The 26,915-nt window shown below is 41.5% G+C and overlaps 1 protein-coding gene across 2 annotated transcripts in view; it reads right to left on the minus strand.

Moving 5' to 3' along the window:
* Positions 1-26,915, minus strand: part of GEM (GTP binding protein overexpressed in skeletal muscle) — a 55,548-nt gene that overhangs the window by 25,351 nt on the left and 3,282 nt on the right. The window contains exon 1 of one of the 2 annotated variants that reach the window (XM_058444543.1): positions 23,329-23,340. The exons of the other annotated variant lie outside the window; for it this stretch is intronic. Within the exon in view, the coding sequence (XP_058300526.1) occupies positions 23,329-23,334 (6 nt within the window). The 5' untranslated portion in view covers positions 23,335-23,340. Of the gene's footprint in view, positions 1-23,328; positions 23,341-26,915 lie in introns of those variants that run through there. 2 annotated transcript variants of the gene reach the window in all.

The raw sequence follows: 26,915 nt of genomic DNA on the forward strand, positions 1-26,915 counted from the left end.
TCCCACTTTGGCTTCCTGAAGTGCTGGGATTACAGGCATGAGCCACCATGCCTGGCCAATTTTTTTAAATACCGGTGGATATTATTAAAATGCAGATATCTTGAGGCCCTAAGGGACTTCTTCGAGGGGTCCGAGACAGGAAATAGAAATCTATCAGAATCCAAGGCTCACACACTGTCTCACGCCCTCTTTCCACGTGGCCTCTCCATATCTGCTTCTTGCCATGTATGTTTCTCTTCTCTCCACACACTAGCTTTGCTTCTTCTCACCCCACAGCTCTAGTCCCTTTGTTCCAGCCACAGGCAGGGACAGACAATCTTGCAGACCCAATTCCAAAGTCCCAGGAAAGAGCATCTGATTGGCTAAGCTTGGATGAAACAGTCAACCTTGGTCCAATCAACTGAAGCCTGGAAGGCAGAGCCTGGAACTGCCACACAGAAGCCTTGAGTGTGAAAGGAGGAGGCTCTCTAAAGAAAGGGATTGCTGTGAACTGAGCAAAGGCCACAAAAGGTGTCTGCTCATCTTGGGCAATTCTGTCATCTCCCCTCAGAGGGCTTCCCTTGCTCCCTGTCCCGGGGCTCTGCTTTATGGTGACCCAGATACTGGTAGTCTCTACTCGCTAAGTTTCTCCCCTCTCTTATTCCCTGTCTCATGACTTCTTCTTACCTATAGTTGCTATTATTTCACGCCTTCTACTCACTGCCTGTCTCCATGTCTCTTGACTTCTGTGCCGCTTGATTGACAGCATCACTCTGAGTTAACAGAATTAATTCTGCCAAAAAGTAGATTGGGTTGGATGGGCCTGTCAACCTCAACTGAACTGTAGCTCTCTTCGGGTCAGTCATCAATTGATCTGTGGTCCCATCAGCTATGGCCAGGGTAGTGGGGTTTCCAGGGTATAGAATAGAGGTGGAGGGTAAAAAAATAAACAAACCATCTGCTTCTGCTTTTCCCAGAAAAGAGCCATGGGTCTGGCAATTTTCCTATGAGCTTCTAATACATTACAAAAGACCTGTCATGTCTCCAAATACTCTCTCGACATATTAATAAAATAAGCTCCTTAGGAATCTCTACGCTTTTTAAATTCTCAAACAATAACTAGTTTAGCATTTCATATACATTTAATACAATTAATACATTTAATAAAATAAAATTACTACTGTACTACTCAGTGTACTATTGTACTCTCAGCTGGTATTTTACTAAACCTTAATAAACCTTGTCCTTCTCAAATACCTACTTCCAAGAGTCTTAAAGTAAAATAGGGCAAGCAATTGATAGATTAAAGGAAAAAACTCCTACACATCACAAAATCGTTGACTGCTACATAACTTCTTGGTGACTAAGGCCTTACAATTCTGGTGGTAATATTGTGGTTCTTTTTGTAAAATTCTCTGCAAATTACTTATTTAATCAACTAGAGGCAAGCAGTACACAAGTATCTGCTCTCTGTCCTGCTCTTCACTGAGAAATATGAGCTAATTAATATGAAATGTTACAATGCCTCAATTCTTACTATAAATTAAGGAGAAATGTAACACACAAAGTAAGAGGAAAGAATATATCACTGAGAACAAAAGAACATATCACTGAGAACCAATAGGAGTTTTAGGAAAAGACAGATACATTATGTTACACATAAGATCCCAAATATTTTAATCTCCTAGATACAAGCCAAGCTTCCAATTCATTTACCACCTAAAACATCCAGTTACTAGTGAGCACATCCATATACTGAAGATGCAGATCCTCTGCTGCAGAAAGTTCTTTCACCCAAGAATAGTTACATACCCATCCTTGCTGCCAGCCCAGATGGGGCTTCTCAGCTAGGGAAAACTTCATTGGGGTATGATGAGTTTTATCTAATTGATAGCCACAGATGGGCAATCTTTCTGTCATGCCACTCAATAAAGATGTCCTTTTGGGCTCATTTACAAAACTGAAATGTAAAATATTATTTTAAATGGTAGGGGAGCACAAAGGCATTGTCTAGCTTTGTACAACTCTTTCCATAAGGAGGGACATTGGTCAGAATTACCCTCATGGTCAGGATACCCAGGCTCAAAAGACAGGAGGAGAAGTAACCTGTCTAAGAAGAGCTATATCCCTGCTTCTTGAAATGAATTCAAATCTGGTGTAGATGGCCTGTCCCTGCCACAGGTCCCTCTCTCACATCTTGTGGTATAAAACAGCTCTTGCCAAGTAGAAGTCCAACATAAAACCAACAGTGATTTCTCTTGGGACACCAGATCTAAAATGGAATAAACCCTTATTAGCAAAGTTCAAAAGTAGCACGATATCCAGAAAATCTGGGCTACAATAATAAAAAAAAAATAGAATATGCAAATGTGAGAAACACAATGAGTTTAATTACTGCAAATGTAAATATAGAATTCCTAGGTAAATCTTTTAGAATGAAAAAGCCATGAAAATATATTGATTAGACATGAGCCCCTCGATAGCAGTTGTATATTGCGGTGATACTAAACCATACCAAAACTTCATAGCTTAAAAACAACAATAATTTATTAGTTCATGATACTATGCGTCGTCAGTATGGGCTAGAGGCAGATGGGTGCTTCTCATCTGGGCTTATTTATGTGGCAACTATCAGGTAGCAGTCTAGCAGGGACTAGATGATGCAAAATAGCCTTGCTCATCTGACTGGCTGTTGGTTGGGCCTCTCTCTCTCCATATGGTCTCTCATCTCCAACCAGATTAGCCTTGGTTCTTCCCATGGCAGCAGTAGCATTCCAAGAGAACAAGACTGGAAGCTGCAAGCTCTGAACTCCCACAGCTAAAACTCCCATAATGTGTAACTTCCTTCATTCTATTGGACAAAGCAAGTCACAAGGTCAGCTCACATTCAAAATGCGAAATAGACTTCATCTATTGATGGGAAGAAAGGCAAAGTCATATTGCTCACAGCATCCAATACAGGGAAAGGAGGAATCTATGGCCATTTATTGCAATCTATACAAGCAAAGAAACACATCCTAATGAGCTCTATTCTCCCCAGAACCTAATATAAGGTTTGGTACACATGGACAATATTTGAAGTCTGTTGTTAAATGAATACATAAGTCTTTAGAAATATAGTTAATCCATTGCTGATAAGAGAAATTTCAAAATTAAAACTGCCAGTGCTTTTTTAAAATTAGGGTACTGATCTTTATCAACTCTAGTCTTATGCCACTATCCTTACTCTTTCTCTTACATTGGCATGAAAATTTGTTTTCTCCAAATAACTAAGCTGAGATGAGGCTAATTTTGACATCTCCTTGAAAATTTGTGCTAGTTCTCTAATCTAGCTTCTATTATCATCAAAATAACATGGGCCATACCAGATATAATTGTATAATCTGCTTATAAATATAACCCCAATGTTCTGTCCCACAACATGCAAAAGCATACACAACCACAATTCATCGTGGCAGGAATGCAGGCTTATTCATAGCTCATCATAAACAAACTGGGGGCCCATTTCAAAGTCTACCTAGGAAGAGCACCCAGAAATGTCCACCTTTTAAGTTCTCCTTTTTTTCTTTTCCATCCGCAGGCCCTTCTCTTTTCATGAATGGTAGCATGTTTGCTGCTGAGTAGTTTTGTCGGCCTGTTTCCCACCTGTAGAATTTGGGGAGGTGGAGGAGGTCTGATAGCCTTCCTTCATTTCATACTCTGTCCCTTTCAGGGTAAACCGGCAGCCTTTCTTGTGGTATAAAAGTATTAAAAACCTTGTGAGTCCTCTGTGTATGTCACAGGAATTCATTCCATTAGGCAAGAGTCTTGTCCACAGATCTTTGCCAGATAATTTATTTCTATTTTTGCTTTTGCTGAGATGGCTGACGGACAACGCCCTTAAGCTTCTTAGATGATCTCTGGTTTGATTAAGATATCTGTGTGCCACACCCTACAAGGAGGCTTTTGCGTGACTGAATGCTCTGGTCTTTTGATCTTTCTGAGATAATAGTAAAAGGTAGTGATGGAGGATTTTTCTTGGCCCCTTCGTTCCACTTGCAGCAGGGGTGTCCTGTCTACTCGGCCCGCCATGCTGAACCCCCTGTGGGAGGGAGCACATGAGTGAGTGAGTGCGAGATCTGGTCAGCTGCTCCAGGCGCCTGCAGAAGCAAGCTCCATGGAGGACTCATGGTGGTACCCAGATGGGGGTGCCTGTGACCCTGAAGCCCCAGGGTGAGTGTTACAGTGCTCTTTTAGTTCCACCGTCCACAGGCAACAGTGTGTTAGCAGCTCAGTTGACCCCTTGTAGTGGCACTTGGGTGAGGGCACCCATGACCCCAAGACCCCAGAGAGTGTGTTACAGTGTTCTTTTAGTTTTGCTGTCTGTGGAAAGTGGTGTATTAGCAGTTCAGTTGGCCCTTTTCCTTGTTGCTTAGGGTAGCTGCCCTCCGCCAGAGAGGGCAAAGGGCCAGTGTGATGACCTGTCTGGGTACCCACACTCAGTGGGTCCCAAGCTCTTGTCCAGCATCCAGGAATAATGAGGTTGCTCAGACAATTGAAGAGCAGATAATTTTATTACACATTAAAAACAGCTCTCAGCAGAGAGGGGAGCTGGAGACGGGGCAAGATGGGCAGGCTGTCTTACCCCAAAGTCTGGTTGTCTCTTCCATAGTCTGGCCATCTCTTCCCTGAAGTCCAGCCATCTCCCACACTACTGACTGAGTCTGGGGTCTTTATAGGCACAGGATGGGGGCAAGGCAGGCCTTAGGTAGTTTTGGAAAAGACAATATTTGACTGGTAAAAAGACATTATTCAGAAAGAACCAATCAGGAGAGAGCAGGCAAACAGGAATAGAAGTTCTCACTTTGGGCCATGGGTTTCAGGCTACTTTGGCTTGAAGGTGGGGTTTCGCCAGGGACCCGCTCGTGTCTGCCTAGAATTTCTCTGCCTCCTACCTCTATCGATTGTACAGCCACATCCTCAGCTTTTTTTTTTTTTAAGAGGATGCTTTCCTAACAAGAGATCTTTCTATCTTAGCATCTTTTGCAATCTGAATAAGCTAAGCATTTTCCAAAACACAAAGTCTTGGATCTTTTTTCTTTCAAGAGTTACCTTGCTCCTCTTGCATTTGACTGTGAGCAGCAAGAAGATCCAGGCCATACCTTTAACACTTTGCCTGGAAACCTCCTCACCTTGATATCCAAGCTCATCATTTACAAACGTTGCTTTCCACATAAGTGCAAGTCATAATTCTGCTAAGTGTATGAGGATCCACTTTCCTCCAGTTTCCAATAACGTGTTTCTCCTTTCCTTCTGAATTCTCACCAGAATAGTCCTTAAAATTTAGATTTCTTGCAACTCAAAACCACAATGAGATACCATCTCACACCAGTTAGAATGGCAATCATTAAAAAGTCAGGAAACAACAAATGCTGGAGAGGATGTGGAGAAATAGGAACACTTTTACACTGTTGGTGGGACTGTAAACTAGTTCAACCATTGTGGAAGTCAGTGTGGCGATTCCTCAGGGATCTAGAACTAGAAATACCATTTGACCCAGCCATCCCATTACTGGGTATATACCCAAAGGATTATAAATCATGCTGCTATAAAGACACATGCACACGTATGTTTATTGCGGCACTATTCACAATAGCAAAGACTTGGGACCAACCCAAATGTCCAACAATGATAGACTGTATTAAGAAAATGTGGCACATATACACCATGGAATACTAGGCAGCCATAAGAAATGATGAGTTCATGTCCTTTGTAGGGACATGGATGAAGCTGGAAACCATCATTCTCAGCAAACTATCACAAGGACAAAAAACCAAACACCGCATGTTCTCACTCATAGGTGGGAATTGAACAATGAGAACACATGGACACAGGAAGGGGAACATCACACACAGGGGACTGTTGTGGGGTGGGAGGAGCGGGGAGAGATAGCATTAGGAGACATACCTAATGCTAAATGATGAGCTAATGGGTGCAGCACACCAACATGGCACATGTGTACATATGTAATAAACCTGCACATTGTGCACATGTACCCTAAAACTTAAAGTATAATAATAATATTTTTTTAAAAAGTTTAGATTTCTATTAATAGTCCATTCACAATCATTTAGGTATTCTCTAAGATGATTCTTCTGAGCCCTCCCCAGCAAAGACTTTTCTAGAGCCCATAGGCACTTTTCTTAGAGCCCATACGCAATTGTAAGGGTTGCTTCAATAGTGCTGACCCCTCTGAACAATACTTTCATTTATATATAGTTTGCAAAGTGCTTTTTAAAATATTATCTTTATGACATCCAGGTGAGGAAAACAAGGCAGTCTTCCTAGCCCCATTTTTCAGATGATGAAACCAAGGCTCAGAGATCTTTCAAAGGTAAGTGACAAGGAAAGGGCTAAAACCTTAGGTCTTCTGGTTTTTACTTTTAAAACATTGTTCCAAGCTCCCTCCCTTCCCTAAAGATAAAATCTTATTCTGCTGGTAGATTAGCAGAATAAAGGGATCTTAAGCCTTTGAAAATTGAACAGATCTTCATTTTAGTTTCTTTTGAGAGAAGGGAGTTTTCCATAAAATTTAGCATCCAGGCAAGCACAAAAGTCAAGGGAGAAGATGAATGAGGCGAGGTCTGTCAGCAGTGAGCTCAGTCCAGTTGGCAGAGGATATCTGAGATGCTTTGGCACCTTGTGCCTGGATCTATGAAGTGCCCACTGATAAAACCTAAGCTTAGTTTTAAATAAACAGTAAGTCTTCCTTCCATCTTGACCAAGAAAAAGCTAGATATGCCAGGGGCTTCCCATCTAACTTTCAACAAATCTGGACTATTTGCCCAGAACAAAGAAGCCCTTAAAATCAACCATCCATGGAAACATTCAAAGAAACCAAGAGATTAATCTATCTACAGAGGCCTCTGGTCCAAGACGGCAGAGTCAACAGGCCTTGACCTCCCCTCCTTCCTAAAATCACATTGACATGCCAGTAAAGACAAGAATAAATCACATAAAAGAAGCCTTCAGCAAGTCAGAAATTTGGCAGATTTCTGGGAATAAAGAGAGAAGATGAGATTGCACTGGCAGATAAAACAGAGAGGAAGGAGCAACAGCTCAGAATGTACACCACAGAAAGCTGTAGCTAAGGCTGGAGCCATTTTGAGGGCTCTGAGTTCAAAGTCAGCAGGAACAGAGTGGGAGTGGGAAGAGGAGCAGAAATCAGGAGGATGAATGGAAGGCCTGCTGCTGGAACAGAGAGGCGAGTCAGGCTGCATCTCCACCTTTATATCTGGAGAACTGTCAGCTGGAGGATGACAGACACCTGGGAAGAAACCAAAACTATGCTTGCTAGAGAGAGTAAAAACTCTCCTTGGGGAGGACCACATCTGCTGGTTCACATGCTGGCCCCTGCTATGGGCACCCATCATTAGGCCTGCCTTGCATTCATTCTCCCTTTCTTTTAGAACTCCAAGTTTGCTTCGGGGAACCACTTATCTTGCACTGCCTACAGTTTGGTCAACCAAGAAACTGTGAGCCAAGGTGCCTTCCTCTCTTGGCTAAGGGGAAGCTCCCTGACCCAAGAGAGGCCAATCAGATCATCTCTCAAACAGACTGACACAAACACTGAAAACAGCTCAAGTTTTTTCACCTTCCAATAGAGATGTTTCACCTTCATGGAGATGTTGCCTAGAGGTAAATCCCTAGAGATGGTCTGATTTCTGTGGACCCTGGCTCCTATCCTGCCCTGAACCTGGTTCTTCTACTTTACCCTGGACTTTGTATACTACCTCATATCTTCCCCTTAAGTTTCCCTTGCATCGGAAGAACAATAACTGATACATAAACCCAGAGTAGCGCCCTTATTGTATAGCATTTCCCTTCTTGCCATCTACTGTATAGCAAAGGCTGCCAGTCCACACCCACTAGTTCTGGGCTAACTATGAGAGCTTCCATTCAAAGAAGCCACAGACCTATGCAACAGTGGAAACCAATGTCACAAAATAGAGAGGCCTAGATAATCAAACTAAATATCTGTCGTCAAAGGAAACAGCTAATTAAGTGTTGAGAAGACAACTTAAAAATAATTCTAATTAGTATACTTACAGAGATCTGAGACAATTATGCCTAAAAAACCTACAGTAGGTAAAAAAAGGAACAATAAAAAATATGATAACCAAATATTTTTAAATTATTAGAAAGCTACCAAAAAATGCCAAGGAGATCACCTAGAATATATAGCAAAAGCCAAAGAAATGAAAAATAAAAGCAAAATGTTAAGAGTCATACAGAGGACTTATCCAGTAGTAACCCGCATATGAATTTCAGAAAGAGAAAATACAAGGGAGAAAAATAGGAAATAAATAACAGAAGAAAATTTCCCAGAGCTAAAGAAAGATATGTGGTTTATAGATTACAAGGGCTTAGCAAGTACAGAGCAGAGAAACAAAAAAGACCCATTCAAGGATACATCATTGAAATTTCTGAATACCATGGACAAAGGGAAGATCTATTTGTCCTTAGATTTTAAAAAATGAAGATTAACTATAAAAGAATAAAAATTAGATTGGTGTCACAACATCCATTGTTGCTTATGGATGTTGAAAAATATTCTCAAAGTTCTAAGAGAAAATTTATTTTGAACCTAATATTCTGTAAATAGCCAAAATCGCAATGACGTATGAGGTGAAAATGATGAAATTGTCTCACAAGAGCTGAAAAAAATGACCTCCCACACAATCTTTTTGGAAAATAAATTCCTTTAAAAGTATCCAGCAAGTCAAAGAAAATGTGGAATCCAAGAAAAAAGAAAAGCATGGACTCTAATACACAGGGGACCCAATCAAGTAGCTCAATGTAAAAAAAAAGAAAAGAAAAGAAATTTTTTTTTAAAGCCTGGGATAACAGTTGTACAGCACTTAGGAAGTAAGCAATCTAAATTAAAACAATAAATCAGAGAACTCAGAGAATAAGTCTTCAAGAAGTGAAATCACATTAATAAATTAAGCAGCTGGATGCTCTTGGTGATAATATGAAGTTATGTGCTTCTTTTGTACACAGTAAAAATAAAAAAAAAGACAAATAGAAACCCTATTTGGGGAGAAACATACAAAGATAAGGAAACCACAACCAAATTCAGAGCGAAGCCAAAGTGCAGTATGACTTTGAGCCACTGAGAGTGAAAAGAAAAGGTAATTCATTTGACCCTGATGCTTGGAACATTTTACTTTGTGTAGTTCAGTTCTGTGGTATATGACTACATTTCCTTCCAACTGCATGTTCTACACAAAATAATATTTACATGATTCATGTTACTGTAAACTTTTATTGCTGTTCCATTTTTATTGTAAAGTAAAATAAAGATACAAGAGAGGCACAAACCAAACATATAATTTAATGAATTACTATTAGGAGAGCATTCATTTAACTACTGCTCAGCTCCAGGAAGAGAACTTTGCTACCCACCCAGAATCCCCTCCATTTTCACTATCCCATTCTCAACCCTCCTGGGTTTTACACTAATCATTTCCTTGGATATTTTATCACCCAAGTATGCATCCTTAGCTGTTAGAGTTTAATCTCAATCACTTTAAAAATTTGATATCTCTTAAGGCTTTTTTTAATGTATAGGCTTCCCCTCTATCCCTCTTTTTTTCTTAACATTTTATGTATTGAAAAATACGTAGTCTGGACACTGCTGAATGCATACTTAACAGTGCAGTTCAGCAGGTTAATCTTCTCTGTATTCCTAAAAATGGGCCTCTAGATTCAGAGCTGGGATTGGGCTCAGGTTCTATTCTTCTCACAGGATAATAGGTGGTAATATGTTCCTCTTTTTTTTTCTTGTTTTTTTTTTCTTTTTGTTGTTAAGTTTTGCTGTTATTTCAGTTTTATTGACATAAAATTTACATCCTATACAATTCAACCACTTAATGTGTGCAATTCAGTGGTTTTTAGTATATTCATAGGTGATAAAAATGTAGCAAAATTAGCTGTAGTATTGAGTCAATTTTACAACATTTTAATCAACTCGAAAAGAAACCCCATGCTGTCTAGCCATCATTCTTTTAAATCCATAGTCCTCCCCATCAGCTTTAGGCAATCACTAATCTACTTTCTGCCTCTACTGAATTGCCTATTCTGGACATTTCATATAAATGGAATTATATAATGTTTGGTTTCTGTGACTGGCTTCTTTCTTCAACAATGTTTTCAAGGTGGTTATATATTGTTTCATTAGGAGGCACAAAATGTCCAGTCTTCACTCTTTTTTCATATTAAAGGATGTTGAAGCTCAATGTGTAGAGCTAATCAGGGATTGCAAATGGTGATATTCAAATTTTATCATTTATTTCACATTTATCAGCCTAAATATTTACCTAAAGAGTATTTCCACTCTTTTACAATATTGTTTTCCAGTAGTAAACTTCAAATGGAAAAGGCAGAATAAATGCTTGATTCTTTCCCGGTCTTCACAAGTTTTCAAGATAATCTCATCACAAATGTAATTGTGATCAATTACATTTAAATATATACATATATAAAAACTTAACAGTCATGGATTTAAACATATTTGATAGATTTTTATTGATTCCAACTATCATTCTTTTTCAAGCTCAATTTATACTATCTTTGGCCAGTGGGACTCCAAGGAAACCAAGGAAGGACACCAAGTCACACAGAAAGACGCAGTAACTTGCCCTAGTTCACAGAGCTACAGATTAGATTTAAATAAGGGGATCTGTCACCAAAGCCCTATGCTTAGCTACTATGTCATTATACCACTGCTCCAATTCAAAAGTATAGTAAAAGGACACATCTCATTGATCAAAGCACGAAAAAGACAAAATATTTAAGTATTATACAAGAAATGTGCAGTCCTACATGAAGAAAACTTTGAATCTCTGTGTAGAAATATAAGACTCAAATATGGAATTATATACTTAATGGAATTATATACTTAATCTTAAACAGGGCAAATGAATAATATAAAAATATCAAGTCAATTATCTCAAAATTTTTACTTAAATTACCTCTGATTTGTTCAATTATCTCTAAATTTAATCTGATCTCAATTTAAAAAAAAAACAGGATTATTAGGAGGACTAGACACATTGCTTCTAAAGGAAAAATGTTTGGGTGGTATCTGAGATATAAACATGCAAGATAAGCCGCGAAAAAATATTTAAAAGAATGGCCACAGGAGGGTGGGGAGCGTTGTACTGTCATGTATTTTAAAATAATATAAAACTACAGTTATTGAAACACTTTGGGATGTGCACAGGAAGAGAAATGCAAATACTATTCAGATACATATAGGAATTTTATATATGATAGAGATAGCATTTTAAAACAATGGGAGAAGGTAGATGATTCAACAAGGAAAGTTGGGACCATTGGTCATCTGGAAGAAACAAAGCTCGACCCTCTTCTTTCCTTACAATAAAATAAATTCTAGGTAAATCAAAGATTTTAAAATGTGTTCAGCAATGACAGAAAGCAGCTCAGTGGTTGCCTGGGGCCAAGGGTGGGAGGCCGAGGAGCACGACCTCTTAGAGGTCATGGAAATACCTTATATCTTGATTGGGTGGATGTTACATTTGTCAAATTCATCAGATTGGACACTTAAAATCTGTGTATTTTATTATATATAAATTGTATCTCAATAAAGTTTATTTTAAAATGGGTTCATAAAAGTTCTAGAGGAAAATCTAAGAAATTCTTAGAGTAAAAAATAAAGGGAATATATACATATGTGTGCTTCTAATTATAAATAAATTTTATAGATGAATTTTTAATAAATGATTACAGTATCTGCCTTTAAGGAGGATACCAGGCTAAGAAAGAGAATTTCTTTTCATTTTGCTCCCTTTCATACTATTTATATGTTTTACTCTGTGCACTTATTTTTCAATGACAAAAAAGTATTAACAAAAGGAAGCTCATAAATCAAAGATTAAGTTCATTTTTAAGTTATAATCTAATATAATAATCTAATTAAAAAATATTTTAAATATATTAAAATATATTAAAAATCTAATATAATAAGTTTTCTGTAATAACATAGAGGTGGAGAAGCAAAGGAGATGAAGGAGAATATAAATAATTAACATCTTATCTTTTATAATGAGGTGTCAGTTGGGAGTTAAAGTGGATATATAGAGAAATAGAAGAATATATGCAGAAAAACAGGAAGAATTAAAAGGAATTATTCTACTAAGGAAGCCAGAGGTAGGAAGGAGTAGAGTTGTATCATTTAAAAAATTACCTTAATGTAATTTTGGTGGCTTCCAAGAACACAACCAGGCAAGCTATACCAGAGGTCATGGAACAGAAAGACTCACAGAGCAAACTAAAACAGCTTAAAACTCACAGCCAGAAGCAAGGAGCAGGGAATGGAGTAGGTTAACATCTTGGCTCTGCAGAGAGAAAGACAGGCATATAACCTTCCCTGTGTGGCCAGAGATCAGGTACTGCCTCCCTCTCTGCAGTATGGTTCATTTTCACTGATGGGGTAGCTATGAGGACCAGAACTGAGTTTGGAGGAAGGGGGCCCAACAGACAGAAGTGTCTGGAGCTGACACACACTCTTGTTCAAATGGAGCAATGCAGGCACATGGATGCCTGGCCATGGCCGGATCTCACTACCCAGCCTGCTGACCAGAATTTTATTGGCATTTCTACATATAGCACATCTGGGGGCAGAAAGGCAGCGTACTGGGTGTTTCCAGTGGGTGTCACTTCTGTTTGTTCCATTCTTTTTACCATAAACTATGTCTTATGGGTTACAAACTTACTATCACTTGAACACATCTTATGAATTTTGCCTACATCTCACAATCTACTTGCTTACTTGGTATCTATATCTAACCCTTCTAAGTTTTATCTATTCTATTTGTTTTCTTTTTTATAGCAGAATTGAAAATTCTCAAATAATAGAGCAAATATACAAATATAAGTGGAAGACTTTCATTTTTCATCTTTTTTTCATTTTAAAAAAATTTTTCTGGGTACATAGTAGGCATATGTATTTATGGGCTACATGAGATGTATTGTCATTTTTGATCTTATTATCCTATAAAAATAAAGTTATAATGTGCTTGAAATACTCTTAAAATACTAATAAGTTAAAAGTGAAAATGAAAAACCTTCTACACCTATATCCGTGCATGATTGTAAAAGTGTATCCTTTATTAATAGTTTTATATGTAAGTATTAACGTACTCCTTAGTGTTCTAAACATTTCGTAGCTGAGAGTTTTCATTGTATAAATCACCAAGTAGACCATGAGCAGGGAATACAGGGCAGCAGCTAAGACTTCAGTCCTTGAGGCCAGATACATATGGGTTTGAATCTTGGCTGTGTAACCTAGGCAAGTTACTAAAAGTCTATACCCAGTTTTCCCATCTGTAAGGTGGAAAAAATGAGTACTACTTCCTAGGGTGATTGTGAGAAGGAAATTAAATAAAACATATAAAATGCTTAGCACACCACCTGGAACACTATATAAGTTATCTCCTATTATCATCATTACATTGAGGGTGAGACCACAACTTATATTTCATGTCCCTACAAAGGGTTTAGTATTCAGTAGACTCAGTAAAATCTTAGTGAATTGAATCTGCTGTAGCTACTGTAGAGAAAAAAAGGGGGCAGGGGCAGACCTAAGTAAAAACAGTCAAAATGTTTAAAGGAAAACAATTAAGGAAAATAATCCAAGCTAATATGAACCAGCTACTAAGACTTGCAAAATACCTAAGAATTTCCCAACAACTGGTCCCTTATGAAAAGTTTTTTGTTCCTTAGGAAGATTGTATTTAATTACTTTGATTTTGGTCCCAGGTCTTAGCAACATTCTTCTGGCATTCCATGAGGCTCTAGGGCAGACAAGTTAAAACATAGCCCTCTAGAATTTTTGTTCTTCCCCCAAAGGAAATCCAGCAGTGGCCTCTCACTATTATTCAGAGGTTTTTAAAGAAGAGATTGTTTAAGGGATAATTCTTGGCTTTGTAAACAACCCCAAACAGTGGAAGCAGAGTCTGGCTTGTGTCTGGAGCCAGTTAAGTAAGGAGTCAGCCCTAAGACTGGCAGAATCCCTGGGGCAGACTGGTCAACCTTTGCCTTCCAGAATGACCAACCTTTAACTCCTGGGAGAGATGGTTGTCTCTGTAAATCCAGATGTTGACCAATCCAGACAAAAACATATGGGGCTTGAATTCAGAGGATGTAAATTCTAATCCTAGTTCAAGCACCCAAAGTGTCTGGGCATTTTTAATGAATCATTGCTCATTCATAAATTCATTCAATAATTATTGTTCACCAAACATGCTAAGTACTGGAAATACAAAGATGAATAAAAATAGTTATCTGTAGATCATATGAACATGAGTGTATAGATAGATATAGATGGAGAGAAAGGCAGTATCTGATCCTAGGCCACACAGGGAAGGTTATATGCCTGTCTTTCTGCAGACCCAAGGTGTTAATCTACTCCATTCCCTGCCTCTTGCTTCTGGCTGTGAGTTTTAACATATAAGATGACAGCTTTTTCTAACATGTGAGAATTAAGTGGTACAAAAGATGTTGTTAATAGTCCATTCAGGCTGCTATAGCAAAATACCATAGATCAGGTGGTGAACAACATCGGGTGGTGAATGATAAATATTTCTCACAGTTCTGGAGGCTGGGAATTCCAACATCAAGGCACTGGCAGGTTCAGTGTCTAGTAAGGGCTCACTTCGTGATTCATAGATGGCACCTTCCTGCTGTGTCCTCACATGGTGGAAGGTGGAAGGGGTCTCCCAGGGGCCTCTTTTATAAAGGCAGCAATTTCATTCATGAGGATTCTGCCTTCATAAGCTCATCAATTCCCAAAGCTCCAGCTCCTAATACCATCACATTGGAGATTATATTTCAATGTATGAAGAGGGCGAGGGGGTACAAAAATATTGAGACCACAGCAGATGTTTTAGGCTTTGCAATTCAAATGATTAGATGAAAATCAGAGAGAGAAAAAGAAGTTCTCTTTTCAGATCCCTTTCAAACCTGGCCAGGCACAGTGGCTCACTCCTGTAATCTCAGCACTTTGGGAGGCCATGGCAGGCAGATCACCTGAGGTCAGGAGTTCGAGATCAGCCTGGCCAACATGGCAAAACCCCATCTCTATTAAAAATACAAAAATTAGCTGGGCATGGTGGCACACGCCTGTGATCCCAGATGCTCGGGAGGCTGAGGCAAGAGAATTGCTAGAACTCAGGAGGCAGAGGCTGCAGTGAGCCAATATCGTGCCACTGCACTCCAGCCTGGGTGACAGAGCAAGACTCCATCTCAAAAAAAAAAAAAAAAGAAGGAAAGAAAGAAAGTGACAGTCAATTTTGCAATAATGAAGACACCATTCTGCCTATAAAATGAGTGAAGACTGACCAATGTGTATGGCTATAGGGTAATAGACACCTCGAAGGCTGCTTATAAAAGTGTAATTTGGGTCAATATTTCTGCAGGGCCATTTGAAAATAAATCTCCAAAGTTTCAAAAAATGTTTATATCCTCTGGCCCAATATACATGCTTATAGGCATTTATCCCAAGGAAACAGAAACATACAAAAATATTTTTTAATGTATAAGAATGTTCATTAGAATGCTATTTCTAATGCTGTAAAATTGGAAATAACCTAAATGCCCAACAATAGGCAATGATTAAATAAATTATAGTTTATTAATACAATGAAACAGGATGCAGCCATTTCTTCACACACTTTTCTGCCTCTTCCAACCCCATTAAGGTACTCCAATTATAGTTATATTATAGATATAGATCATGTGATATATTATAGATCATGTAATTCACTGATACACATTTTTTTTTCACTCTTTCTCTGTGTTTCCTAAAGGTGTTAATGCCCTTGCACTTCTAGCCTGCCTGGAACACAGGAAAAGTGAGCCTTGGCAGCCAAAGCAATTCCTTGGGCAAGCGGATGCAGTGCTTGCAGCTGGGAGTAAGGCAGGCATGAATGGAGATGGTGAGGGCCAGGGGGACACAGGCAGAGCACCACCAGCAACTCTTGTCTCCATTCCGCCCTTCCCTAGCTCCAGGTCCCACCTCAGCTTCTGCATCAACTTCACAGACAGTTGAGATTCCCAGTGCATCTCCACACCAAGATAAGGAATCATGACCAGAAGGAGTTTGGGGCAGAGCCGCACAATGCTGGGTGCCTATTGTCTCAGCTAGTCAGGAGGCTGAAGCAAGAGGATCACGTGAGCCCAGGAGTTGGAGACTGCACTGAGCTACGGTCATGCCACTGAACTCTAACCTGGGTGACAAAACGAGATCCTGTCTCTTAAAAAATAAAGAAAGAAAAAATAAAGAGTTTGGGGCAGGAAGGAATACATCTACAAACCAGGAAGAAAGAGAAGAAGGAGACATTCCTAAGGGTAAGCTACATTGTATAAACAAGCCTCATTGTCTTCCACTCCTGTTGAATGATCAGCCACCCAAGGGCTTCTTCATTTTTGTCACCATCCATCCTATATTGGTCAGTGAAGCTCATCAGGTTACATCCCAAACTGGACAGGCAAAGACAACATCTAGGAACTGTTTGGACCTGCAATCTAGAGTGGAGAAAGCTAACAGCCGGACAACATAGAGGCAGGCCACCATCCTGAGCCATACTTCAGGCAAACCAGTAGCCCAAAGTAAAGTATTACAAACACCAGCTCTGTGCTAGGCCCTGGAGAGTTGAGGCTGCTTAAGTGCTTTCTACCGAAGCCCAGATATTTGTCTGGGAACAGAGAAATGGGTTGGTATAAAGTGGGAAAATCAGGACCATCGCTGGTCCACAAACCATGAGGCAGCTGGGCATGGCAGGGCTGAGGTGTGGGCTGCTGGTGCCCTTGTGGCCAAGTGCTCAGGGTATGTCATCAGTACCTGCTGCTGAACTACATTAAAATTCATTCCTATATGATACCAAAGAAACCCTCCAGGCACCAATCTTGTCTCTCAGAGATTTTCGTCTTAACGCTCTTGTTTTAAATTTGAAGAAGTTCACGAGCTGGCCGTAATTTACTCCTTCAGCCTTCTCTCTCACTTCTCCTCACACAAGCTCTCCATGCTGGGCAAATCCATGTACACACTGATCTTCCACAAGGGCTTCCATTCCTGCCTCCCAATCATAACCTGCAAAGTTTCACCCCTCACCCAGTCTCTTTCCTTACTCTGACACCATCTGGCTCCCATATGCAAAAGTACACACACATCCATGCACACACCCCACCACTGTCAAGAACTGTGAAAGGTCTGAGCTTTTACCCTTCTTACAAACTAACAACTTAGATTTTGCCCTACTTACAAACAAACATCCATTTCATGGATGCTGGTCAAAGACACAAGACTCCTCAGTCAGAAACAAAGGATTTTATTATTCATGCCAGGTACAGCAAGCAGCATAAGTGTCACCATATTTGGCACTGGCTCCCGAAGCTCCAGTTCCCACCAGGCAATGTGAAGAGGGTCAGCTGACCCTTGCTCATGTGGTGGGGTTGCATTACAGGAGAGGACCTCAATGCTTAGGGGGCCTGAATCTTATACAGTGAGCAGTGAGCATGCCTGTCCCTTGTTCTGGAAGGAAATGCTATTGCTATCCTCCAAGACTGTTCAGTACACAAACATCTTTGAAAAGATAGTACTTAAGAAATAACAGCCAGTGCCCACTTATAAGACATGCAGAAATGCAGAGGCCTTTGGAGAGACATCTCCCAACCACCTCCAGAAGATAAAAGTAAAGACTGGAGTTGGACTCACTTCTGTTCAAATTCCAGATCCTCTCTCTCTAGCTGTATGATTTTGGACATGTTTCTTAATTTCTCTGAACACATTTTCTTATCTGTAATATAGGTATAATAGCATCCACCATAAAGTTGATGTAGATTGAAATATTCATACAATGCCTAGCAGAGTGCTTATGCCTTGCAAATGCTCACCACATGGCTGCCATCGTTATTAGTAGTAGCATCCAGCTGTCCAAATTCCACAAGTCTTTAAAGCCCTGCATGGTTTACCCACTTTGTGGAAACCGTTGCTTCCCTCCCCATGCCACCTACCAACCACAGAAAGCTCAGCCTCCTTGCTAAAGTCCCCTGCCTCTCCTCTGACAGTTCAGTGAGTTCCAACTGAGGATGGCTCTTGCTCTGTTGTTTTGTCTTGTCGTTTCACCATAAATGTCTGTCATGTCTTCCTACCTGGAGTAGGAGGGCAGGATTCTGTCTTCTACCTCTCAGTATCACCATAGCATGCAGCATAAGACCTAGTACACACCCCAATAAACACTGACAGGGAGATTGCCCAGCCCAAGACAAGCGAGAAATAGTCATTCCTAGGCAACCAGGCCCCTCTCCACTACACAAAAGAAGTGCATTTCTAAAGAGCAGGACGGAGGCCATTCTCGGCAGCATGGAGGTTGAAACCTGCCTGCAGCCTGAGAGCTGCCAGCCCAGCTCCCTCGCCCCCACACCATAACCCCCCACCCTGCAACCTGACCCTCCACATGACTCATCACCAGCACTTACATGAGGGGCCTGCCAGAACCCCAGGAAAAGTAGTTCCCTTGGCAAAGGAAGATACATCATGCGCATGAGGAGGAACTTATTTGAAAAGAACCCATTGATTCAAAGTCAAAAAAAGTTATCCTCTGGAAAGACAACTTCCAGCCAACTTCTGGAATTAAAAGAAAACCCCCTCTGATTAAATGCCATGCCTCAGGGTGGCAAAACACATGCACCTCTAACCCTGCCGTAAACTGGCAAGCCAAAGGCATCTTCTGTGGGTATTTTAGTATTTGGTAACCAACTGACAGCTGATTAAATCCAGGTATGCATTGCAGCCTTCTCTGGTCAGCAAAGAACAAACAGGCCTTCCCAGCCATGCCCAGCACATCCCCACTTCCAGGGCTGGCCTTGGACACACAGGCTACCACAGGATCTGGGGCTGTGCGTCACAAGGTGCTCATTCTGTCGCTTTAAAGCAATCACCCCACAGTCATGGGCATTTCTGAGAAGAGCTGGCTCAACGCATAATCCTGACAAATCTGCACCTGACACTTGCCTGGAAAACTCTTTTTCTTTTTTTTAAGCCGTATTACTGAAAACCAGTGGTAGCAAATGTATTGATGGGGGCTGCTGGGGCCTCAGGTTTTGCACACGAGGTGCTGCAGAGTTGGAGCCCTCACTCTCCTCCCTTCTCTCCTAAGGTTTGGCAAAAAGCCAGGCACACTCACAGACAGCAGGAGTGCTGCAGGAGAGCGGGGCATGCATGCCTCTCCCCCATGCCCCCAAGTGGGAAAGGCCTTGTACAGGGTCTCTTGATTCTTTGGTGAAACGAGAGTGCTCCCACAGGTTGTCCTGTGTGTACGCGTTTGTAACCAAATCAGGAGAAACCACGCAGTGGCCGTCTCAACTCGGAGGCTGCAGCACCACTGTGAGGAAGCTGAGGAAGAGTGGGAGGTTGTTGGAGTCGGGGCACAGGGCCCGCATCATCCATCTGCCTCATGGATGAGAGGACCCTGGAGTCCAGTTCTAGCTCTGCCTCTAATAAGCTGAGTGACTGGGTCAGGTTGCCTACCTCAGTTAGCTTTGGATATTCTCCTCACATAAAATCGGGGAATTGAATCTTGTTAATATTATCTCACAGGGCTGTTGTGGGGATCAAGTGTATGATGAGTGCTCAGTACAGGACTTTGGGTGTGGCAAGGGCTCAGTAAAAGAGTGATTTTTAATCTCCCTCAGATGACTTCATCACAAGATGGCTACCAAATAGCCTTCAAGGCATGAGTCCTCTTCCCCAGAGGCTGCAGGAAAGGAATCATCTCTGCTCCTCACCTAGGGCAGACAGCAGGCAGCAGGGAGCAGGGGCAAGGGATGGTTGTTTTCTGGTCACCACACCCCAGACAAGGACATTCAATGCCCATCACTCTCTCCATCTGATAAAGACCATGGCCCCATGACCATAGCTACCACCAGCACCTCCACCCAGGGAGCTGGCACCTAAAATCTGGGGGTTCACAGCTTTCTGCTGGAGTGCCTCCACTTTCAAAAAGCTTTTCAGTGAATGCTGTGATGTATTTTAACCAACACTTATTGAGCACCTGCTCTGAGTTTCTATGCCACTGTCATGGGTGCTGCAGGCTACATGAGGTGTATCTTCTCCAAGCTTCTGTTTCACTGGGCTGTATTAATTTAATATTTAGGTCGGTGCAAAAGTAATTGTGGTTTTTGCCATTAAAAGCAATTGTGGTTTTCCCAGCACAAGACAAGGATGCCCTCTCTCACCACTCCTATTCAACATAGTATTGGAGTTTCTGGCCAGAGCAATCAGGCAAGAGAAAGAAATAAAGGGTATTCAAATAGGAAGAAAGGAAGTCAAATTGTCTCTGTTTGCAGGTGACATATATTTAGAAAACTCCATCGTCTCAGTCCAAAAACTCCTTAAGCTGATAAGCAACTTCAGCAAAGTCTCAGGATACAAAATCAATAAGCAAAAATCACAAGCATTCCTATACACCAACAATAGACAAGCAGAGAGCCAAATCATGAGTGAATTCCCATTCACAATTGCTACAAAGAGAATAAAATACCTAGGAATATACTTACAAGGGACATGAAGGACCACTTCAAAGAGAACTACAAACCACTGCTCAAGGAAATAAGAGAGGAGACAAACAAATAGAAAAACATTCCATGCTCAGTGATAGGAAGAATCAATATCATGAAAATGGCCATACTGCCCAAAGTAATTTATAAATTCAATGCTATTCCCATCAAGCTGCCATTGACTTTCTTCACAGAATTGGAAAAAAACTACTTTAAATTTCATATGGAACCAAAAAAGAGCCTGTTTGGCCAAGAAAATCCTAAGCAAAGAGAACAAAGCTGGAGGCATCATGCTACCTGTCTTCAAACTATGCTACAAGGCTACAGTAATCAAAACATTATGCTCCTGCTACCAAACCAATGGAACAGAACAGAGACCTCAGACATAACACTGCACATCTACAACCATCTGATCTTCAACAAACCTGACAAAAACTAGCAATGGGGAAAGGATTCCCTGTTTAATAAGTGGTGCTGGGAAAACTGGCTAACCATATGCAGAAAACAGAAACTGGACCCCTTCCTTACACCTTATACAAAAATTAACTCAAGATGGATTAAAGACTTAAATGTAAAACCCAAAACCATAGAAACCTTAGAAGAAAACCTAGGCAATACCATTCAGGACATAGGCATGGGCAAAGACTTCAGGACTAAAACACCAAAAGCAATTGCAATGAAAGCCAAAATAGCAAATGGGATCTAATCAACCTAAAGAGCTTTGGCACAGCAAAAGAAACTATCATTAGAGTGAACAGGCAACATACAGAATGGGAGAAAATTTTTGTAAGCTTCCCATCTGACAAAGGTCTAATACCCAGAATCTACAAGGAACTTAAATGAATTTACAAGAAAAAAAAACTCCATAAAAAAGTGGGTGAAGGATATGAACAGACAATTCTTGAAAGAAGACATTTATGCGGCCAACAAACATATGAAAAAAAGCTCATCATCACTGGTCATTACAGAAACGCAAATCAAAACCATGATGAGATACCATCTCACGCCAGTTAGAATGGCAATTATTAGAAAGTCAGGAAACAACAGATCCTGGTGAGGCTGTGGAGAAATAGGAACGCTTTTACACCGTTGGTGGGAGTGTAAATTAATTCAACTATTGTGGAAGACAGTGTGGTGATTCCTCAAGGATATAGAACCTGAAAGACCACTTGACCCAGCAATCCCATTACTGGGTATATACCCAAAGGATTACAAATCATTCTGCTATAAAGACACATGCACATGTATGTTTATTGCAGCATTATTTACAATAGCAAAGACTTGGAACCAACCCAAATGTCCATCAATGATAGACTGGATAAAGGAAATGTGGCACATATATACCATGGAATACTATGCAGCCATAAAAAAGAATGAGTTCATGTCCCTTGCAGGGACATGGATAAGCTGGAAGCTGTCATTCTCAGCAAACTAACACAAGAACAGAAAACCAAACACTGCATGTTCTCACTCATAAGTGGGAGTTGAACAATGACAACACATGGACACAGGGCAGGGAACATCACACACCGGGGCCTGTCAGGGGGTGGGGGGCAAGGGAAAGGAGAGCATTAGGACAAATACCTAATGCATGCGGGACTTAAAACCTAGATGATGGGTTGATAGGTGCAGCAAACCACCATTGCACATGTATACATATGTGACAAACTTGCATCCCAGAACTTAAAAAAAAAAAAAAGTAATTGCAGTTTTCGCCATTAAAAGTAATGGCGAAAACCGCAATTACTTTTGCATCAGCCTACATTTTACACTAAAAAGAAACATGGGCTTGCAGTGGAAGAGACATGGAGGGATGGAGTTGGAATGCTGATGTGCGAGAAGTCTGGACCAAGGCCACCCAAATGACAGCGAGGCAGAAAGGCTCATTGCTTGCACCAGTGAGGCTGCTACCCCAGAGCAGCAGCTGAAGTTACCAGACACCATCACTGCCTCCTGGAGAGAAAGCACTGGCCTGTAACCTAATGCTGGCCAGAGGGCTCCAAGGGCAAATACAAAAATTAGCCACGTGTGGCAGCGCGCACCTGTAGTCCCAGCTACTCGAGAGACTGAGGCAGGAGATTGAGACTGAACCCGGGAGGCGGAGGTTGCAGTGAGCCGAGATTGTGCCACTGCACTCCAGCCTGGCCAGGGGACAGAGCGAGACTCCCTCTCAAAGAAAAATTAAAATTAAAAAAAAGACAATAATAAGCTCATAATTACCCCTAACATAATACAACTATCCTTCATACAACTGGAAAGGCACCAATCCCCAACCCAAATACTATTACATAAAGTTAACAGTACTTAAATGCTGATATGAAGTCAATAAATCTTACATCACATGATAAAGGAAAAAGGAAATAAAATGAAGGTATTTTCTTAATACAAGTGTATACATGCACAAATGTGTTTTTAACAAAAGGAGGAAATGCTCATGACAATTACAGTCCTCCTTTCTGCAGCTGGTCACGTGGTCGTAGCTGGTATTGATGACTACCTTCTTCTACTACCCATTCTCTATTTCCTTTGCCTTCAGCAAGGACCTAAGCAGGTTGTGGTTTTTTCCTGGTGGAGTGACCCAAACTTTCATTCCTGAAGGGTCCGGGCCCTTTGTAGTCCTGCCTGGATTGGGCTGTTGCAGTTTCTCATTGACCTTAACCACAGGGCATGGTAATACTAAGAGACGCCCTCATGGATCTCCTGTATTCCATGCATACTCCTCCTTACCTCCATTGTAGAGTAGTAGACTGATTTTATCTTGATAGTCTGAGTCAGTCACCCCAGTCAGCACTATAACTCCCTTCTTAACCTGTTGACTTAAAGGTAGGAGGAGCAATCTTAACTTCAACAACACCAAAGTGTCCAGGTGGCAATCTTAACTTCCAGTTTAATGGAATAGTTCTTATGTCTCCTAGTGGCAGCATTCCTCCTTCTGGAACTAAGACCGCTAGGCCAGCAGAACATAACCTCATGGGAACAGGAAAAAAAAATTTTGCTAGTGGATCACTAGTGAGAGGTATCACTTCTACTTCCACCCCTTCATTCCTGGACCTGTGAATCCTGGCTATGGGAGAAGCAGTACCATATACTGGATGCTGATTCAGAGCATACACAGCCCTCTGAAGAGCTTTGTCCCAGCCCTGCAAAGTATTGTAATCTATTTGGCATTGTAATTGTGACTTCAAAAGGCCATTCCACCATTCTATCAATCCAGCTGCTTCAGGATGATGGGGAACATGGTAAAAACCAGTGAATTCCATGAGCATAAGCTCACTGCTACACTTCTTAAGCTGTAAAGTGAGGGCTTTGGTCAAAGGCAATGCTGTGTGGAATATCATGATGGTGGATAAGGCATTCTGTGAGTCCAGAGATGGTAGCCGTGGCAGAAGCATTGTATACAGGATAGGCAAGCCCATATCCAGAGTAGTGTCTATTCCATGAGGACAAACCTCTACCCTTTCCATGTTGGAAAAGGCCCAATATAATCAACCTGCCACCAGGTAGCTGGCTGATCACCCCAAGGAATGGTGCCATATCGAGGGCTCAGTGTGGGTCTCTGCTGCTGGCAAATTGGGCACTCAGCAGTGGCCATAGTCAGGTCAGCCTTGGTGAGTGAAAGTCCATACTGCTGAGCCCATGTGTAACCTCCATCCCTGCCACCATGGCCAGTTTGTGCATGGGCGATGACAGGGGTGGCTAGGGAAAGAGGCTGAGTGGTATCCACAGAACAGGTCATCCTATCCACTTGATTATTTAAATACTCCTCTGTTGAGGTCACCTGTTGGTGAGCACTCACATGGGATACAAATATCTTCACAGTTTTTGGCCACTCAGAGAGGTCCATTCACATACCTCTTCCCCAACTTTCTTTGTCACCAATTTTTCAATCATGCTTCTTCCAAGTCCCTGACCATCCAGCCAAACCACTGGCTATAGCCCATGAATTAGTATATAATCAGACATCTGGCCATTTCTCCTTCCATGCAAAGTGCACAACCAGGTGCTCTGCTCAACGTTCTACCCCCTGGGAAGAATTCCCTTCACAACTGTCCTTCAGGGATGTCCTAGAAAGGGGCTGTAGTGCTACAGCTGTCCACTTTTGGGTGGTGCCTGCATATCATGCAGAACCATCTGTGAATCAGGCCCTAGTCTTCCCTTCCTCTGTCAACTCATCATAGGGAACTCCCATGAGGCCATTGGTGTGGGCTGGGGGAAAGGCATAGTGGCAGGAGTGGAGACCATGGGCATTTGAGCCACTTCCTCATGTAACTTACTTGTGCCTTCAGGACCTGCTCGAGCCCAATCACATATATACCACTTCCATTTGATGATGGAATGCTGCTGTGCACAACCCACTTTATGGTTAGATGAGTCAGAAAGCACCCAGTTCATGATAGGCAGTTCAGGTCGCATGGTGACTTGATGACCCATAGTCAAACATTCAGTTTTCACCAAAGCCCAGTAACAGGCCAAGAGCTGCCTCTCAAAAAGAGAGTAGTTATCTGCAGAAGATAGCAGGGCCTTGCTCCAAAATCCTAGATGCCTCCACTATGATTCATCTATTGGGGCCTGCCAAAGGCTCCAAACAGCATCCCTATCTACCACTGACACCTCAAGCACCATTGACTCTGCTGGGTCATATGGCCCAAGTGGCAGAGCAGCCTGGACCTGTTGCAGAGCCTTCTCCTGTTCTGGACCCCACTCAAAACTGGCAGCCTTTCGGGTCACTCAATAAATGGGCTGGAGTAACACATCCAGATGAGGAATGTGTTGCCTTCAAAATCCAAATAGGCCCATTAGGCATCATGCCTCTTTCTTGGTTGTAGGAGGGGCCAAGTACAGCAACTTATCCTTCACCTTAGAAGGACTATATCAACAGCCCCCATACCACTGGACCCCTAGAAATTTTACTGAGGTAGAAGTTCCCTGAATTTTAGTTGGATTTGTTTCCCCTCCTCTGGAACACAAATGTCTCACCAGTGAGTCCAGTGTGTTTGCTACTTCTTGCTCACTGGATCCAATCAACCTAATGTCATCAATGTAAATGATCAGTGTGATATCTTGTGGAAGCAAAAAGTTATCAAGTTCTCTCTGAATAAGATTATGACACAAAGCTGGAGAGTTGATACACCCCTGAGGTAGGACAGTAAAGGTATATTGCTGATCTTGCCAACTGAAGGCAAATTGCTTCTGGGGGGCCTTATGGACAGGAATGGAGAAAAGGGCATTTGCCAAGTCAATGGCTTCATACCACGTACCAGGAAATGTGTTAATTTGCTCAAGCAATGAAACCACATCTGGTATAGCAGCTGCAATTGGAGTCACCACTTGGTTAAGCTTACAGTAATCTACTGTCATTCTCCAAGATCCATCTGTCTTCTGCAGATGCCAAATGGAAGAGTTGAACGGGGATGTGATGGGAATCACCACTCTGCATCTTTCAAGTCCTCAATGGTGGCACTAATCTCTGCAATCCCTCCAGGGATGAGATATTGTTTTTGATTTACTACCTTTCTAGGTAAAGGCAGCCCTAATGGCTTCCATTTGGCCTTTCTCACCATAGTAGCCCTCACCCTACCAGTTAGGAAGCCAATGTGGGGGTTCTGCCAGCTGCTAAGTATGTCTATGCCAATTATGCACTCTGGCACTGGGGAAATGACCACAGGATGAGTCCAGGGACCCACTGGACCCACTATAAGTTGGACCTGAGCTAAAACTCCATTAATTACCTGACCTCCATAAGCTTCTACTTTAACTGGAAGACCACAATGACATGTTGAGTCCCCTGGAATCAACATCAGCACAGAGCCATTGTCAAATCGTCCCTGAAATGTCTGATCATTTCCCTTTCCCCAGTGCACAGTTACTGTCATAAAAGGCCGGAGGTCTCCTTGGCTTGGATGGGAGAAAGATTAACAGCATAAATTGTCGGTAGTCTAGTGGGGTCCTTCTTCAAGGGGACCCAGCCTCCCCTTCATTCAAGGTGTTGTGGGTCTGTAAACTGGCTCAAGTCTGGACATTGATTGAGGGGCTGTGATTTTCTGTTTTTATAATTCAAATTAGTTTTTTACCCATTCAACCTAGAAGTTTTCTGCTTATATAAATTAAGTAGGAATGCAGTAGGCTTCCTATCAATTTCACTTCTAGGAACATCGTGATTAATTAGCCAATGCCAGAGCTCTACATGAGTCAGACTATTCTGGTTGCATCTTTGCCTCTGCTGTCCATTGCAGTAGCTTTGCCCACCTTGCCTTTGACACTTGAGTGCTGCCACTTGGCTCCTGCCACCTCAGGATCCAATTATTCCTATTGTA

Source organism: Hylobates moloch, unplaced genomic scaffold, assembly GCF_009828535.3.
Source record: "Hylobates moloch isolate HMO894 unplaced genomic scaffold, HMol_V3 SCAFFOLD_9, whole genome shotgun sequence".
NCBI lineage: Eukaryota > Metazoa > Chordata > Mammalia > Primates > Hylobatidae > Hylobates > Hylobates moloch.